Source organism: Hypanus sabinus, chromosome 18, assembly GCF_030144855.1.
Source record: "Hypanus sabinus isolate sHypSab1 chromosome 18, sHypSab1.hap1, whole genome shotgun sequence".
Taxonomy (NCBI): domain Eukaryota; kingdom Metazoa; phylum Chordata; class Chondrichthyes; order Myliobatiformes; family Dasyatidae; genus Hypanus; species Hypanus sabinus.
Genome location: NC_082723.1, coordinates 73,058,109 through 73,077,346, shown reverse-complemented (window position 1 = coordinate 73,077,346; position 19,238 = coordinate 73,058,109). Strand labels below are relative to the sequence as shown.

At 39.2% G+C, this 19,238-nt stretch overlaps 1 protein-coding gene across 9 annotated transcripts in view; it reads right to left on the bottom strand.

Moving 5' to 3' along the window:
- The window catches only part of arvcfb (ARVCF delta catenin family member b), a 551,538-nt gene that overhangs the window by 327,805 nt on the left and 204,495 nt on the right, over positions 1-19,238 (bottom strand). For 4 of the 9 annotated variants that reach the window (XR_009516569.1, XM_059994655.1, XM_059994653.1 and 1 more), the window contains exon 1: positions 4,577-4,801. The exons of 2 other annotated variants lie outside the window; for them this stretch is intronic. Coding sequence is in view for 6 of the 7 variants with exons in the window: in XM_059994655.1 (XP_059850638.1) it covers positions 4,577-4,786 (210 nt within the window). In the remaining variant the exon portion in view is untranslated. Of the gene's footprint in view, positions 1-4,576; positions 4,827-19,238 lie in introns of those variants that run through there. 3 more of the 9 variants (XM_059994656.1, XM_059994657.1, XM_059994658.1) reach the window with 1 other exon arrangement.

Genomic DNA, 19,238 nt, shown 5'->3' with positions numbered 1-19,238 from the left:
TCACTCTTGCCCAATAAATTCTGTGGTCCAGATTTTCTGCAAATCATAACACTATTGATGATCACCACTCTGCCATGAAGCCAACAAATTGCTGGATTATTAACTTAAATATTTAAAGTTGCTGGTCTATTGCCCACAGAGGATACACTGCTTCCACAATGCCAATGTTTCAAAGCAATTAAGGGTGTCAAGTTTCTGGTAGTCAGTTTATGACAAAATACCTGGATTACATTTAATACCTTGCTGCTTAGTGTCCAAGCAAATTTTTAAATAATATTTTAACCAAACTATTGACTGCCTCCCAAACTTTATGATTCTAAATGCAGATAATTCATTTCAAAATATATATACATAGAACTTCTCCTTCAACATTATAAACACAAGAAAGTCTGTAGGTGCTGGAAATCCAAAGCAAAACGCAAAACGCAAAACACACACACACACACACACACACACACACACACACACACACACACACACAATCAATGTTCCTTGAGCATTTTGTGCGTTTTGCTTTAACTTTAGGGGCAGCACAGTAGAGTGGTGGTTAGCATAATGCTTTACAGTACAGGTAATGTGGGTTCAGTTCCCGGTGCTGCCTACAAGGAATTTGGACGTTTGCCCCATGAATGCATGGGTTTCTTTTGGGTGCTCCAGTTTCCTCCCACAGTTCAAAGATTTAATTAGATATTGTAAATGATCCTGTGATTAGGCTAGGATTAAATCAGGGGATTGCTAGGCAGCATGGCTTGAAGGGCCTATTCCACGCTGTAACTCAAAAATATCATGTCCATATGTCTACTTAAAGCTTTGTAAAATGCTTAAAACATCATATAGAAGTGGCACTATTTCATCGGTGAACTAAAACCTCCTTAAATCTTTAGTTTCTGCATGCCAGAGATCTCCAAATCAGATTCCCAATAGCAACTGTCATTGGAGAAAAGAAAGTCCTGACAATGGAGAACATCAGACCTTTGTTTTCACCCATTCAAACAAATCAGCAGCTTCTCAGTTGACTGAAATTTCAGGCCTATATTATCAATCATCCCTTCTGCACTTCACCTTAAGAATGCACTCTGTGTTGATTTAAATATTAACAGCTCTTAACAGGGGAAAAAATACAAATGCAGCTCACTTTCAAACTTGTCCTGTCTCTAGGGAATTGAGTACAAATTAGTATAGTGCCACAGCAATTTGTAATTTCAATATGCTGCGCTAGATTGGTTGATTTGATCAGCCTTCAACTGCTTAATGAATGAATAATTAACTTCCTCCTGTTCATGCAATAAGCAACAAACCCAGTTCTATTGCAGTTTGATGTTTTGTCAGTCGAGACATGCTGATACCGTGTAACATTTAAGATTATTGGGTGACCATAATCTTTCATCACCATACGTGGAGTCATCATCAGTGCAGTGTTGACTGTGCTGTGTCCTCTGAATGCTTGGCCTTTATATATGTATCAATCAGCTGATAGGCCATCATTGCGGAAACTCAATTGCAATGTGGGGAGGAAATCTCATTAATGATTAGCTGCATGGCGAACTTTGTGCGTTGTGGTCTGGAGTTTTGCCCACAATGGCTCATTAATAGGATTGAAGTCTGCATGTTTGTTTATAGAATTGTTCACAGAAAACCACACTTCTAGGTATTCTCCTGCATTCTGTATGTTTGCTTGCACCATGACTTTCACTTAGCCCAGTCGAATGTGCGTTCCTCTTGATTTTCTTCAGCTGATTGAAAAGTATATAAAGGCCAAGCATTCAGAAGACACACCACAATTAACAATGACTCCACATATGGTGACAAAATATTTGGAAGGAAATTGCCAAGATCAGAACACAACTCGCAACCATCAACTTCCTAAGCTACACATTTTATGAATTATTTCCAATGTTTAGGATCTTCAGAACCGCAGCATATCCTTTGTTTAATTGTTCAAGTCCTTTTTGCCATTTCATTAGATCAAGTCAGAACTGCATCCATTTCCATCAATTCCACAATCTTTAATACCCTTATTAAGAAAGGTTTAACTCCAATGGGAGTTGATCTTGTATTTTGTCCACCCACACTGTCAGCAATAAGAATTTTGTACTAAAAATGATTCTTCCCCCCTCTGAAATCATAGCTGCAACTGTAGTGGAGGTCAAAATTTCTTTTAAAAATATCTGCTTTTATTGTCCAATTCCATCAGTTCAAGAATTATCATTTTGAGCTTAAAGATAAAAGTTGTATATTTGTAATTCAGAATTACATTCACTGAAGTACAATTAAAAGACAGAGCAGTATTTTTAAGATTTAGATATAGAGATAGAGTGCAGTAACAGGCCCTTGAAGTTGAATGAGCCTGTGCCGCCCAGTGACACCTGTGTGACCAACTAACCTACTCATCTGTACATTTTTGGAATGTGGGAGGAAACCAGAGCATCTGGAATAAACTGATATGATGACAGAGAGAATATACAAACTCCTTACAGTCAGCAGTGAAATTGAACCCGGATCCCTATTGCTATAATTGTATTCTGCTAACCGTTCCGCTACCTTGCCACCAACTGAGTTTTAGACTCAAGCTTTTACAAGTGGAGGTCCCAACCTGGGGATCCATGGACCCCTTGCTTAATGGTATTGGTCCATAACAAAAAAGCTTGAAAACTTCAGCTTTAAAGAAAGTCAAATAAAAATATTAGGAGCTACTTTCCCATTTCCTCCCACACCTCTAGACTGTGCTGGTAGATTAACAGGAAACTGTAAATGACCTCTTAAGTAAATTAACGGCATAAAGAACGCAAAGGAGTTGGTAGCCACAAGAAAATAAGCTGGACAGAGGGGGAAAATGGGAAAAGTAAGTTTGGTCCCTGGAAAATGGCATGAATCTCATGGATTGAGTTCAAAGTTCAAAGTAAACTTCATTATCAGATTACACATGTCACCACATACAACCCTGTGATTCATTTTCCTGTGGGCATACTCAATCTATAGAATAGTAACTCTAAAGGATCAATGGAAGATCAACCAGAGTACAAAAGATAACAAACTGTACAAATGTAAATAAATAGCAATAAATAATGAGAACATGAAATAACAAAGAGTCCTTAAAGTGAGATCATTGGTTGTGGGAACATCTCAATGATGGGGCAAGTAAGTATCCACTTTTATTCAACAGCCTGATGTTTGAGCGATTGTAACTGTTGAACCTAATGATGTGAGTCCTGAGGCTCTTGTACCTTCTACCTGATTGCAGCAGTGAGAAGAAAGCATGGTCTGGATGGTAGGGATCTCTGATGATGGATTCATCCCTATTTTGCTGGAAGTTTTCAGCTTTGAGAGAGGAGTCAAATATTATGCTGTAATTTGAAAGGGCTATGCACTAAATTTAGCTTTTTTCAACTGTTTGCTGGCCAAAGCAAGATCAGAGCATAGCCGGGGTGGTGAGTATCTCTCATGATGGATTCCTATAATGCTTTCCTATGGCAGGGTTTCATGCAGATCTGCTCAATTGGAGGACTTTACCTGCGATATACTGGGCTGGAACCATCATCTTCTGTAGGATTTTCATTAGATTTTGAGGAACAGTTTCAAAGCTTTGTGAACAGGGCAAAATTACTCACTTCACAAAGTCTGCTTCTCAAAGTTGGGTTTCTTGTCACATTCAAAGACTCAAAGTATGCACAGGCACAAAACATCATACAATAATTTTAAAATACAGCAGGATTTTAATTTTTTTTAAATATTTTATTGAGATACAGCACGGAATAGGCCCTTGTGGCTCTTGGAGCTGCGCAAGCCCAGCATTCCCCAGATTTAATCCTAGCCTAATTACGGGACAATTTACAATGGCCAATTAACCTATCAACTGGTTTGTCTTTGAGATGTGGGAGAAAACCAGAGCACCTGGAGGAAGCCTATGCAATAACGGGAAGAACGTGCAAACTCCTTACAGGCAGCAGCAGAAATTGAATCCAGGTTGCTGGAACTGTAAAGCACTGTGCTAACTACACTACCATGCTGTCTTTAAGTATAATCAGCCAAGCCACCTTAAAACTTTAGCTCAACAAACCAGAACTCCTTTTGCATGAGAAAGAAAGACTGGCTTTCAAGTCATTCCTGACTGCACAGCTAAATTCCTGTACAGAATTTTCACCATAAACACAACACACACAGATGAGCCATGACAAAGAATGTTAGTTATAGTTTTTAATTATTTATACAATATTATCCCAATGATATTTTTACAGAGACGATCAGCTTTTGATAAAATCAATAAATGTACTGCCACAGTGCAATAACAAGTTTACAGACCTCAGTATTTGACTTGGAATTCTTATTATCATAAACAGTCTTTAGGTCCAACAGTGAGTGCCAATTGAATACAAGCCAGATGTATCATAATTTTTGTAGAAGATAACCATTTTTGACTCCAAACTATTGCACAGTACAGGCTCTGCAGCCAACCCTTTAACCTACTTCAAGAGCAATCTAACCCTTCCATTTCTTTCTTTTCTTCATATACCTATCTAACAGTCTCTTAAACAACTTTAAACAATTTCTGTCATGTGAAGATTAAAGGCAAAGTTACCTGTAACACTAGATGCTGCCATGCAAAGGACTCACTGTTGCCAATGTGAGATATACTCGCTCTGTCTGAGGGAATACTGGCACGCTCAAGTTGCATGGATACATTACGACGCTCCTCCTCAAGTGCTCTGGTCAACTTCTCAAACCGGGCTTCCTGTTCTTTAACCGAAGCTAGAATGCTAGCAGCAGATCTTACATCGTAATCATCCATGATCGTCCTGAGGCTCTTGCCTGCTGACTGATCAGGCAACCTTTGGGTTAAGGATTAGAGGTTAGTAGTTCAGTGGAAGTTAGACAATCAAAAGGGAATGCTCATTCATACTTAATAAATACAGTTTAGTCAAATAGCTTCTGAAGTTAAAGACCTGGAATCACCTGCTACAGTTGCAAGGAAGAATTGGAAAGCAGACCAACAGTCTCAAGCAAGTATCAGGAAGCTGCAGAGAAAACCAAGGGAAGGAAAGAGAAAGAGGTTATAGCATGAAAACAGTTAATTATCAGGTAAGTAACTGAGGTTAGAATAATACGAGTTTTATGCACATGCAAAGCAAGAAGCAACTTTAAATGATAAAGGACATGCAGGGGGGAAAAGCAGTAATTTTTTGAAGCCACTTATGAAATTCCACAAAGGAAGCTCTTAATCTTAAACTACTCAACATTTATAACAAAATCCCTGTATCTTGTTTAAAATGATAAGCCTGCATCAAGAATTTTTAAATACTTGGTTGTTCATTGCCAAGAAGAAAACTAAAGTTTACAAAATAACTGGCAAATCATTCAAAACTTATGACTGTGTGGCACTTTAGGCTACTGAAAACCCCAAGTGGAGCAATACGAACTGCAGTTAAAGACCTGGAGGGGAGAAAAGTTGTTGAATCAAAGTCCCAAAACAATGCCAAACATTCAGATTGAAAGACATGGCAAAGATGACAAAATGCTCCAGTTTTGGTTTTCAGTGAAACAGAGCCTTGATCATTTTTTTTAAATGGGAAGAATTGGGTCAAAAAGCATATTTATTCACTTAAAGCAATTTTTTTGATGAAATCAAGAGCACATATTATCACAAGGAGTGACAAGACAGTAAGGGGACAGTGTTGAAGGAAATTTATTAACAATTAACAAAATATGCTTAAGGGTAAGGGAGATGTTGAAGAATGGAAAAGCAACAGAACAGGAATAATTATAGAAAACAAAATTTTTCAACAATTAACGACTAATTAATGACACTGGGAAAGTGAAACAGTCATAAATATTTTGGAAAGAGTGATGCCAACTTGTCAATGGAACACAGCAATGGTGTCAATGCTCAGTGAGGAATTTAATTTGCTGACTGACAAGCTAAGATAGGCTTCAGTAGAACTATTTTAGCCTTGCTCTTTCTAGTCATCTTCCATTTAGTAGTCTTAGGAATGATAAGACTATAGCAACACCAAAGTGAGATCATCAAATTGAATTGCAGAAAGCAATAGATCTATCATACCTTGACCAACACTACACCTCTTAACCAGCTGGTAAACAGAAATTCCTCTAAAAGATTATCTTTCATTTATAATATATTCCATTTTCTTCACATTAATCTTCATTCCTGTTGTAGTTGGAGAACACCAGGACCCTGTTTGACTCCAAACATAACTGTTGAGCAAACAGTAATCACCCATTTCTGGACAGTCCTGGACTCCACTTGAGCATAACCATTCCTTTTGTTTCCCTTCCCTCTTCTCTCTGAATTCAAAATACCTTTGTCTTCTCAGTTTTCTAGTTCTGATACAAGGTCTGTTAACCCAAAAACCCTCCAGGAGGACCACAACCTTGCCATGGTCAGGAGGCCTGCATTCCTCAGTGACCCAGAGAGCTATGTCAGCTGGAGTCAAGGCCTTGTATTTTAGCTCTTGGTAAGGTCACAAATGCCAAACAGGTCAAAGAGTAGGGGCCAGACTAAGAGTGTCCTCCGGATTCGGAGTTCCGCTCAGGGCCAACAACCCTAACTGGCAAAACAAAATTGTTACAGAAAGAGCAATGAAGAATCCTTCTACAAAATCAGAATTATTCTTACCAGCATGTGATGTGAAATGAGTGCAACAGGATTACTGAGTCTCCGCCTGGGACCTCCATGGCTGAAAGTAGTGAAAACCAAGAGAATGCTATGACATGATGAAGGAAGCCCTGGACACTGTCAGAGATGGAGGACCTTTATTGCTGCCCTAAACACCAGCAGCATAAGTAACCAAAAATACTTGTTTCTCCAACAATGTTGACTCATCTGCCAAGCATCTCCAGTATTTGCGGTTTTTAAATCCCAAGCTCTCTCGACTTGGGTGGACAGTGGCCCAGGACCACTGTGAATGAGTTTGTGATTTCATGCAGCAAACCAACATGAGGGAATCTTCTGCACTGTGATATCCTCCTCTGGCATATGGACTGAAAAAAGATGGCTGACAAAAATTAAGAAATCTGATCAGAAAAGATTTGCCATTGTCACCAAAAGCATGAAATGAATATTGGAAGAATGAGAAAGGATGGCAAGGAGCTACAAGACAGCTTTGTTATGATTGACAAAGAGGGTCACCAACTCAAAAGCACCCTCAACAAAAGCAAATATTTTGAAAGCTAAGTTACTTTAACACAAAACATGTGGCTTTGCATCAATATTGATAGAACATTATTGATTTATTTAAACATTTGACAGTCAAGGCTTGAATCTTTCTTTCAACTACTGACAGGATTATTTATTGATTGATTGATTGATTGAGATACAGCACAGAATCGGCCCTTCCAGCCACGTCACCTGCCAATCCCTCAATTTAATCTGAGTCTAATCATGGGACAATTTACAATGACCAATTAACCTCCTGATCGGTATGTCTTTGGACTGTGGGAGGAAATGGGAGCACCCGGAGGAAACCCACGTGGTCAAAGGGAGAACATTCAAACTCCTTAGAGGCAACAGCAGGAATTAAATTCAAGCCACCTCTTCTGTAAAGTGTTGTGCTGACCACTACACTACAATGTTGCACATTATGGAATTCAGTGCAACCATTTTGTCTTGATTTGCACATACTTGAGCCTAAAGTGGATAAAATTAGATAAGCACACTATTTCTACACAAATTCAGAAACAGACTACTCTGTCTGCCTCAGCAAAATGTTCCGCTCCAAGACATAGCCTCTCCTGGAGAGTAAAGACTTTATCTATGCAAGTTCTAAGCACCACAATAAGGCTGAGAACTACACCATCATCATCCTTCATTTCTAATTCTCATCGAGTTATCAGACAATACCCTCAAGTCTTTGATTGGAATATTGCACAGACACAACAGAAGTATTTCCATACAGATCCAGTGAAGAGCGTTAAAAACTCAGTTTCTAAGAAGGAGAGGTACCACCAAGTGGAGCGGCCATTGGAGTAGTCCAAGTCAGAGCTGTGAGGCTCAACAAGGCTTCAGCGAGAACAGGTGGAGGCAAGGTAAGTACCCAAGTTCATTCCTTATTTTTTATACTTTTTCCTGAATTAACTCAAGAGAATTGTGGACATATGTCATGGTACATATTGGTACCAATGACATAGGTGGAAAAGGGGACGAGTTCCTGAAAACAGGATACAGGGAGTTAGGAAGGAAGCTGAGATGCAGGACCTCAAGGGTAGTAATCCCAGGATTGCTGCCTGTGCCACACTTCAGTGAGATTAGGAATAGAATGGGGCGGATAAATGCGTGGCTGAACAACTGGAGCTGGGGGCAGGAATTCAGATTTCTGGATCATTGGGACCTCTTCTGGGGCAGGTGTGACCTGCACAAAAGGGATAGGTTGTACCTGAATCTCAGGGGAACCAATATCCTTGCAGGCAAGTTTGCTAGAGCTTTTGGGAGTATTTTTTCCAACCATATTTTATCTTTTTTAAATAAAGAGAACATAGTATAAAGGAGAATTGTGCAGTGCATAACAAATGTATCAAATGTACAATTCACATTTATGAAAGAGGTGCACCCTTAGTACAAACATGCTTTAACGTCTCACCCCTCCCAGTCCCCAACTCCAAGCCAGCAATGCATTGGCAAAAAGGGTTAAACAGAACCTTTGTCCCCACAGAGAAGGTGTGAGGTGTATTTTTCTAATACATATGCTGTAGTATGATAACAAATTTGAGTCCGAAGAGTTTTACTGGAAAATGCTGGCGGTCAGGGATTTATGTACTGAGGAAAGGGAGAGAGAATGGACCTTTAGTCTGGCTAGGAATTTTCAAAATATTCAAGAAAAGATCCCCACACCTTTTGGAACTTCATGTCCGAATTGAGGATTGAATAGTGGATCTTCATGGAGTAGACTGGACATGATGTCCCTGAGCCACTGAGTGTGGGTGGGGGGGGGGGGGGGGGGGGGCAGCATCCCTCCCCCTGAACAAAACTGCATGCCTGGCCAACAGAGAAGCAAAAGACAGTGTGCAACATTTAGTTGGACTTAGGTGCATGTCCCCCTCTCTGGAGGTGCCGAAAAGAGCAATCAAAGGGTTGGGTTCCAAATTGGAATTAAGTATTTGGGATCGAGTTTGGAAAACATATTTCCAGTATTTTTCCAAACTAGGGCATGTCCAGTACATATGGATAAGGGAAGCCTTGCCACTTCTGCATTTGTCGCAACAGGGATTAACATCTGGGTAAATGTGAGATAATTTAGTTTTACACATGGGCCCTGTGTACAATCATGAACTGTAACAGGCAGTGGCGGGCACATAAGGGAGTTGTTTAAATTAATATGGCAAGGGTATAGAAACCACTATGATAGAGCTGAGGATGAGCTAGCAGGTTTACAAGTTGATGATTATAATATTTAATATGAATTTATGGAAAGACAAGCCAATGATTGGGTACAAATGCAGACAGAATTAAATTGTACCACAGGCAAAATTCATAAGGGCAAAGAATGCAAGATTGAAGGTGCTGTATTTAAATATACTTACATTTGAAATAAGATGGATGAACTCATGGCGTGGTTAGAGATTAGAGCCAGGCAGGAAGGCATAAGCAGTGGTGTGGCTCTTTTGGTAAGAGATGGAATTACATCTTTAGAAAGAGGTGACATAGGGTCAGAGAATGTTGAATCTTTGGGGGTGGAATTAAGAAACAGAAAGGGTAAAAAAAACACCATTATGGGAATCGTATACAGGTCTCCAAATAGTAGCCAAGATGTGAGGTTAAGTTTGCAAAGGGAGCTGGAAAGGGCATGTAATAAGGGTAGTATTATAATTGTAATGCTGTCTTCAAAATGCAAGGGGATTAGGAAAATCAGGTTGATGTCAGATCGCAAGGGGGGGGAATTTGTTCAATGCCTACAAGATGGCTTTTTAGACCAGCTTGTGCTCGAGCCTACTCAGGGTAAGGCCATCTTAGATTGGGTGCTGTGTAATTACCCAGATTTTATTAGTCAACTTAACATATAGGAACTAGTGATCATAATATGATTGAATTCATACTGCAATTGGAGAAGAAGCACAAGTGACATTTATCAGTACCGCAATGGAATAAAGGGAATTATAGAGAGATGAGTAAGGAGCTTGCCCAGGTGGATACTGGTGGGGTGATGGCAGAACAGGGGTCGCTGAAGTTTCTGGGAATAGGTCACAAGGTGCAAGATATATATGTCCCACAGAAGTAGTAGTTCTCAAATGGCAGGGCTAGACAACCGTGGCTGACAAGGGAAGTTAAGGACTGTATGAAAGCCAAGGAAAGGGAATATAAGGTACCAAAATGAATGGTAAGTTAGATGACTGGAAAGCATTTAAAATCCAACAAAAGGCAACTAACAAAGCTCTAAGGGATAAGATGACATACAAGGGCAAACTAGACAGTAACATAAAGCAGGATACCAAAAGGTTTTTCAGTCATGTAGAGAATAAAAGGGAGGCAATACTGGACCACTGGAAAATGATGCTGGTGAGGTAGCAATGGTGGACACAGAAATGGCAGATTAAATTAATGAGTACTTTGCATCTGTCTTCACTGTGGAAGACACTAGCTGTATACCAGAGGTCTGTGAGCAGAAGTGAGTCGTAAAGGAAAAAGTTAAGTCACCTGGACTGAACAGACTACATCCCAGAGTCCTGAAGGAGGTTCCTGAAGAGATAACAGATGCATTGGTCATGATCTTTCTAGAATCACTTGATTCTGGAAGATTGCAAATGTCACTCCATTCTTTAAGAAGGGAGGAAGGCAAAATAGAGGAAATAATAGGTCCGTGAGCCTAACCACAAGTCTGTGGGTATACTCGAAGTGGAAGTTAATAGATTCCTGATTGGTCAGGCCATCAAGGAACATGGTGAGAGCGCAGGAGTATGGGGTTGAATAGGATCTGTGATCAGCCATGACAAAATGGCAAAGTTGACTTGATGGGCTAATTCTGCTCCTGTGTCTTCTGGTCTAAATCCTTCTGCAATCATTGCAATTATTGAGGGTATTTATTAACAGTTTCTAGTACCATAAACTGAAGAACAAGTTTACAGTTTTAGTTCAATTTTTCCAAGGAAAGATAATGGTACTGAAGGAAGATCACAAGAGATTCACCAGGCTAATGCCTGGGATGAGAATGTTATCCTATCATGAACACCTAATTAATTTGGATCAGTATCTTTTGCATTAAAAATGATGAGTAAATATACATGATACAAGAACCTTTTTCTTTTTTTTAAAAAAAAGGGTACTTTTGGGTTTCTATGTTTTGTGGCTGCCAGGTAAGGAGATGAATCTCAAGGTTGTATAAAGTATACATACTTTGATAATACATGCACTTTGAACTGTATATGGGGAATGAGAGCATTTACCGCACGTTAAGATAGTTCCATGAGTGGGAGAGTCTTAAACAGGGTGACATAGCTACATAATGTGGTCATTAAGAATTTCTTCTTACAGGGGGTACTCTGGATCTCTGGAATTGCCTATCCCAGAGAACTCTGGAAGCAAAATTACCAAAGGTATTTGAAGAGGAGAGTTGGGAATTCAGAGTTAACGGAAACTGGCACAGAAGAGAAGTTGTAGTCTGGGGCAGACCAATCGTGATCACATTGACAAAGCAGTGATGTGGAGAGGACTTGACCTCCTCATCAGGAACACACAAACAAAATGATGAATATCAATCAATTATCCTGTTCTCAAAGCATCCTCATTGAACAAGGTTGCTTTGGAAGCACAAAGTGCAAAGCCATGAATGTATAGGGGTATTTTGAAAAGTCTATCTGCTGTGTAGATTGTCTATGGCTGAGGTGGCCACACGAAATCTATGTACTTAACTTCTCAGGGATAGGGGGACAGTGTAAACTGATGCTGCAGATTATGTTGACTGTCAGATTCAAAACATGTTACTTTCCCCAAGTAGTAAGGCTGATAAACACCCATCCCTCCACTCCCATGCCCTCACCATTACTCTCATTTCCTGTCAGTCACCTTATGTACATACACTCCTGCGCCTAGTGTCACTTTATGGACATACAATATATATATGCTATCTAGTGTATATTGCTGTTCCTTTCTGTGCCTTGTGGTGCATTGGGTCGCAACCTTGCCATTTCTTTAGCACTTGTCTGTTTTTTTCTTTACAAACTCAAGTTGCTAAACCCAGCACAGATGTAAAGCATACAAGGAATTGGCCAGATTTGAACCCAGGACCACTTGCCTCAAAGTCTGGTGTGGATGCCACTACACCACTGGCACATTGTGTGTCTGTGTCTATACTGTATGTACTGTATTTACATTGTTTTTAAATTGTGTTCTTTCTTATTGCATTTTTTTGTGCTGCATGAGATCCAGAGTGACAATTACTTCGTTCTCCTTTACACTAATTTACTGGAAATGACATTAAACAATCTTGAATCTTTAATCATGCTCTCTAAACTAAGTTTCACTATTTCACAAAATTCATTTGCCAGTAAAATTAAAGTTAATCTATTTTAAAACATTTGCAAAAGGGTCATGCCAATTCATGCTGTGGACAGAATTCATTGGGTTGCACATTGTGTAAAGTTGTATCATGGTATGAACTGAGAAACCTAAAACATGTACATGCCTGTCTTCATAAAACACTGTTCAACAATGGCTCTATAAATCAGATGTCTAAACTGCTGGCAGATTCAAGAAATTGCCGACTCTTAAGTACAGATGCTAAAGTAAACCACTGCAGTTATCAAGCTGTTCAAGTTTCATAACCAGCATATTATAGAACCAACAGAGCATCAACAAGAAATTCAAAGGTCTATCACAGAGCTGTTCTCCAAAACCATTCATAAACACCTATTTTTCTTTTCAGTAATTTTCCCCTTTCCACTCTGGCCTCTTAACTCCTGTCCTCACCAACCTCCTAACCCATCACCAACTCCTAATGGCCCCCCACTTCCCTTTCTCCCATGGTCCATTCTCCAATCAGATTTTCTCCAGTTCTCTGCCTTTTCCACCTATGACCTCCCAACTTCTTACTTCAGCTCGGTCCCCAACCGTCTGGCTTCACCTACCAACTTCCAGCTCGTCTTCCTTCCTTTACCCCCACCTTTTATTTCTGGTATCTTCCCTGTCCTTTCAAGTTCTGATCAAGGGCCTTGACCCAAAATATCAACTGTTGATTCATTTACAGAGATGTTGTCTGACGTGTTGAGTTCCTCCAGCATTTTGTGTATTTTGCCCTGCTCATTCTCAGCTGCTCTGTTACAATGACTTCTGCATTTTACTTATACCTTTTCCACAATTGAAAGAGCTCTTCTATCCCATTCATCCTGACACTTAGCATGCACTTCAGATGAAAGAAAATGAAAACTAGGTTTACTAAGTTGAAAAATGGCTACAAACACCAGAACACCACGTAATAATATGAGATATCTAAATCAACCAAAATACTTAAATCAATGTATTAAGTACAGGAGATGGGATGTTATGTTGAAATTGTACAAGACATTGATGAGGCCTTATTTAGAGCATTTTGTGAAGTTTTAGTCATCTACCTACAGGAGAGATGTAAATAAGGTTGAAAGAGTACAGAGAAAATTCACAAAGATGTTGCTGGGTCTGGAGGACCAGAATTAAAAGGAAATATTAAACAGATTAGGACTTTATTCTTGAGTGGAGATTTGATAGGGGTATACAAAATGATGAGGGTACAGAGAGACTAAATGCAAGCATGTTTTTCCACTGAGACTACAATCAGAGGTCATGGGTTAACGGTGAAAGGTGAAAAGTTTAAGGGGAAAATGAGGGGAAATTTCTTCACTAAGAGGTTGTGAGAGTGTGGAATGAGCTGCTGGCACAAGTGGTTTCTGTGCTGTACTTTACTATGACTCTATAAGCAGTGCAACACAGAATTAAAATCGCTCCCAAGAGTCAAACGACTAGTAATTCATAATTGTAATGCAGCCCAATATGCCAAAGTTAAAATATCTTTTAAGAAACTTTCCACCACCATCTTAAAAACAATAAAACACAACCAAAGCACATGCAATGAGGTATGACACCTATGCACTAAAGTTTATTAAATCTGGTGATAAAAGGAGGTTTTAAGATAGGGAGAGACATGATGAAGGTTTTTGTATGAGGTTTTGAAACTTGGACAATTGAGAAGACATACACTATTTGCAGACTGACTAAAACAGAAAGCAAAGAGTACAGATATCAGAACTGCAGGACTGGTGTGGTTACAGATAAGCAAATGGTCGAAGTCCTTGTGGAAAACAAAACAGATCAGGAATTCAAACAGAGGAAATGAGAGACCAATGCCAACCAGAACAAAGGTGAAGAATGATTAGGATCTGCTAGTAATCTGATGAACTCATCCCCCAAATCTAGCTGCATTTATTGAAAAACGAAGGTAACTGCATCAAGTCTCAATGCTCCCCCCACTTGACATTTAAGTTATGCTCTAAAATCTGCAATATTTTCTTGGATAGCTTTATATACACTAATAGATAACTGCTCTAAATCTCACCTAAAGCACTAATTCAGCACTTGTCCCATTCTCTCAACTGTTCTTTCACAAACGCATGTGAAGAACTGGGTTCTTTGCTCCAATTGTTTGCTCAGCCACAATAACTGAAACACTATACACCATCTAGGACACACATCAGTTAAAAACTGTACTTTTCTGATTGGCCATCAAATGTCACATTAAAACATGGTGCTAACAATCACAAATGCTGTGTTAAGACATTGGTGAGGTCTAATTTGGAGTACTGTGTGCAGTAACTCAGCAACTCCATGCAGAGAAGTGATGGGCCACATACGAAGTGCATCCAAGTGAAGTTTGGATAAGTACATGGATGACTGGGTGTGGAGAACTACGGTCCAGGTGTGGGTCAAAAGGGACACAGCAGCTCAGCATGGATTAGATGGATTAAAATGACTGTTTGCGTATTCTCAGCTCAGTGTCAACTACTGAACTTGGTCGAGTCCAAAAGCAGAGCCAGAGATCAAACGGGGTGCCATCAAATCAGTGTAATTCGTAATTCACATCTGCAGGGGTACAACCACTCAAACCAGTAACAAGTTGTCACATGCACCGCAGCAACCAGTCTTTCCCTGCGGTACCATTGATGGCATCTAGCCCAACAGCTCTGCCACATGGCCAAGTCTTCGGTGTCATGGCTTGGTACCGAGACTAAAAATGAATCTCACAGATCAGGACGGATTTTAAGTTATATTAGGAAGTGACAGGCTAAGCAACGTTATTGGGCTTAAACAGTCAAAACAAAGAGGATTGATTATATGTGTTTGACACCCAATAACTTTTTCTGAAAATAAGTAAGCTTAAAGTTAGGGTTAGATAAGTAGTCTTCACTACATTGCTTTAAGGCTGGACAACTTGTCAAAACTAACACAAGAATGATTAATATGAGGTACTCTTGTATACACCCATAAGATTGTTGCTGTTCTTCTGTGTACCTCATGGTGCATCTATCTTTCTTTCTTTAGCATTTATCTGGGTTTTTTTTTAGGCTGAATTGCTAGCTCAATGCTCAATGCAGCACAGTTGAAAAATGTTCAAGGAGCCAGCTGGATTCGAACCTGAGACCACTCATCTTGAAATCTAGTGCAGATACCACTACGCTACTGGCTGGTTACCCATGAGATTACATCCCTGTAAACAAAAACCTATTCAGGGACCCAAGAAGTGGCAGATAATGAAAAGAAATGGATTTTCTTTTACTGAATTGCATAATATTTGGAGAAGAAACAAAATAATTAGATTCTCCTTGAATCATCCTTCATGATTAATGGAAGTGTATAAAACAACTGCAGATTTGAATAAAATGTGCCACATTTTACAGTACATAAAGCAATGTCATATATATTGACAATGATGGCGCAAACAGAATCCTCATCTTCATGCACACACAACAAGCATTAAGATGCATCTGTTCTGGTGTCACTCACCTTCATATTCAGGACACGAGGTGAATTTCAATGCTTCATGAGACAAATGACTAATTGTGAAAAGATTACTGCAGGCATCCAACCCAGCTCAACTAAAATATCAACCATAACAGCACTAATTCACTGAGATCTTATAGGCACAGGCTAAAACCTTTCAACTTAAATCTACTTTCCATGTACCAAATACAACCTGATTTCCCATCCTTCATAAATGGTAAAGTACACAATGATTGAAACCAAACATTCAGTACTTGTGTCGTATCCTGCATTTGAAAAGAACTGATTTAAAATGAGAGACTGTGCTATTATTTAAACTCTCCTAATATACAGAAAAAAACACTATGTTCAAGTATGTCTCAAATAAGTAAACATGTTCCAACAAAGGACTGTGAGAACGATATAAGACCATAGCGGTTTCCCTACCATCCATTGAGGGCATTTATCAAGACTTGTGCATACACAGGGTCCTTTGTATTATCATGGATCCCATACATCCAGCATCCGCTTTGACTTTCTACCATCAGGCAGAAGACTTCGATGCACACAGACAAGAACAATCAGGATGGGAAACAGTTTCTTCCCTCAGGTCATTAGGCTTCTGAACTCCCTGCCGTATCTCATTTGTAATATCGCCAGCTAATTTGTTCTGTATCCTACAACATTTAATTTATGTACTTTACTTTGTTTAACAATTTATGCATATTTCATTTGTAGATTTAATTATTACTTTAGGTTATTGTGTATTATGTGTACTGCTGTGCTTTACACCTTGGTAAGGAGAAAAGTTGTTTAATTTGATTGTATACATGTATATATTAAATGATGTCAAACTTGACTTAATTTTTACCAAAGAATGGTTTTATTGAACAGGATGCTGCATTGCTCTCAAGCAGGGATTCCCAGCTGGGGTCCATGGACCCATCAGTTAATCGTAACAGTCCATGTCATAAAAAAAGGATGGGATCCTCTGCTTTTAAATAGAGAACTTTCCTTCTTAATTTTAATATTGGTGGTGCTCAGCTCAAGCTGCATTAGAATTTACTTATCCCAACTCCCATAACAAATTCAAACCCATGAAGATCACTTATCAAACCTTTCACTCTTCCTTTCAGCTTGGTTGCCAGAATGATTTTCCCCCTTTCATACATTGTTGAAGAGACATCGTTGATCACCCTGTGATTGCTAAACAGCAAAGGACCACAGTCAACGCTTCAAATATGTTAAGCTAGTCTGAAATGGAATGTAGAGCAAGCTTAAAAATAAAAAGCTAATGAAAGGTGAATCATTAAGTATTATGACGAGCAGTAACATATTTTATTGAGTTCAAATAGTAAGTTGTACCCGTTTGCCAATCTTCAAAATATTGGAAAATGTATCTGTGGCTTTCATTGCTCAAGCCTGGACTTTATTATAGCATGGCTGTATCTTACCGATATTTTTATGTTCTTGCCATCTTGTATGTGCAAAGTGTGCTTTGTAATGTGTGTGACTGTTGGTACTGTGTTTTGCACCTTGGCCCCAGAGTAACACTGAATCATTTGGCTATATTTATAGGTATTTATGCATGGTTGAATGACAACTGAATTGAATTGAATCAAATCAAATCTGTCTTTCTGTATATCTTTTTCCCCCTCTATGTGCTTTGTGCTGTGTGACTTTGTACTGTGTTTCGTACACCTTGACCCTGGAGTAACACCAGCTCATTTGGCTGGATTCATAGGTATTCATGTATGGTTGAAAGACAATTAAACTTGAACTGAATTGAATTTAAGGATGTATGCTGGTCAAGATACTGTCACAAAAAGATACCTGTTGTACTTTTCTGTGCCAAGAACTTAAGACTATAATTTTATCTTCCTTCGATGGATTCACTTATCAAAAGGTACATTTAACTTCACACAGACTTCAAGATTTCATGACGTAAACTGAACTTGCCAATCGAGCAGCAAAATTATCTCCAAGGGAAAAGAAAAGGAGCTAATTGCTTTCTTCTCACTGCTGCCATCGGGAAGTAGGTTTAGGAGCTCAGGACTCAAACTTCAATTATCAGTCTCCTGAAACAAACTTACTCAACTTCACTTGCCCCATCACTGAAATGTTCCCACAGGCAATGGACTCACTTTCAAGGACTCTTCAGCTCATGTTCTCAAATTTATTGCTTACTTATTATTATTTCTTTCCTTTTGGACTTGCAGGTGTTGTCTTGTGCACTGGTTGAACACCCAAGTTGGTGCGGTTTTCATTGATTCTATTATGGACATTATTCTATTATGTATTTATTGAGTATGCCCACAAGAAAATTAATCTCAGGGCTGTATATGATGACATATATGTACTTAATAATTTACTTTAAACATTAGTATTTAAATTTGTTCTCCATTAAGAGAAGATAAAATCATGGAACAGTTTCAGTCCAACTCACATGAGCAACAGCCCTGAATTCAGTTAATCACCAGGTCCATAACTAATGAAGGAAATACAGAAATGTCACACTAATGGAACTCTTCAGAAACCATGGGGAAATATAGATCACTGGTACAATAGAAACGGTATTAACTATTAAACAAGACCCTTGTCCAACTACAAGCTTATCACTGCAATGCTTAAAACTCTTCACTCAATCCTGAACACAACTCTTCATCCTTGTACAAGAACAATTTAGTTTTAATTAACATATATTACTAGAGTAGTTTTTATGACTTCACCACCTTAACCATCTGATAACAACCTCATTTTATTTACGCTACTTTGATATTAATATCACTGGCTACAGTCGTAAGAAGGCTCCTGTACTGTAACAATCCCCCCCCACCCCCGTCTTTTCATGGAGATTGAGAGCCTGTCGGTTCTCAAGACGGTGGGGGGGGGGGGGGGGTGTAAAACCAACATGGAATATTGTAACATCGGAACAGTGAGTTGCTTGTCTGCACTCTCATTGTTGCAGGAGAGAGCACCCTCTCTCTTGATAGAGCCTATCTGGGACACCCAAGTGCTGGATTATGGACTTTTTGCTGGACCTCCGGATCAAGGTCTGTTTAGGGGATTTTTGCTGTTGCTTGCAGTGGGGAGAGGGGATGTGCTTCTACTAGCATGTTGGGGGGGGGAGAGGGCTGATGCTTCTGCTGTGTAAAGGGAGGGGAGGGATTCACAGGTCTGATGTTTCTGTCATTCATTCTATGGGCTTATGCTTTGTGAAGTACGAATTTCAGGTTGTATACTGTATACATTCACTGATATTACAATGAACCATTGAATTTTGTCATTTATA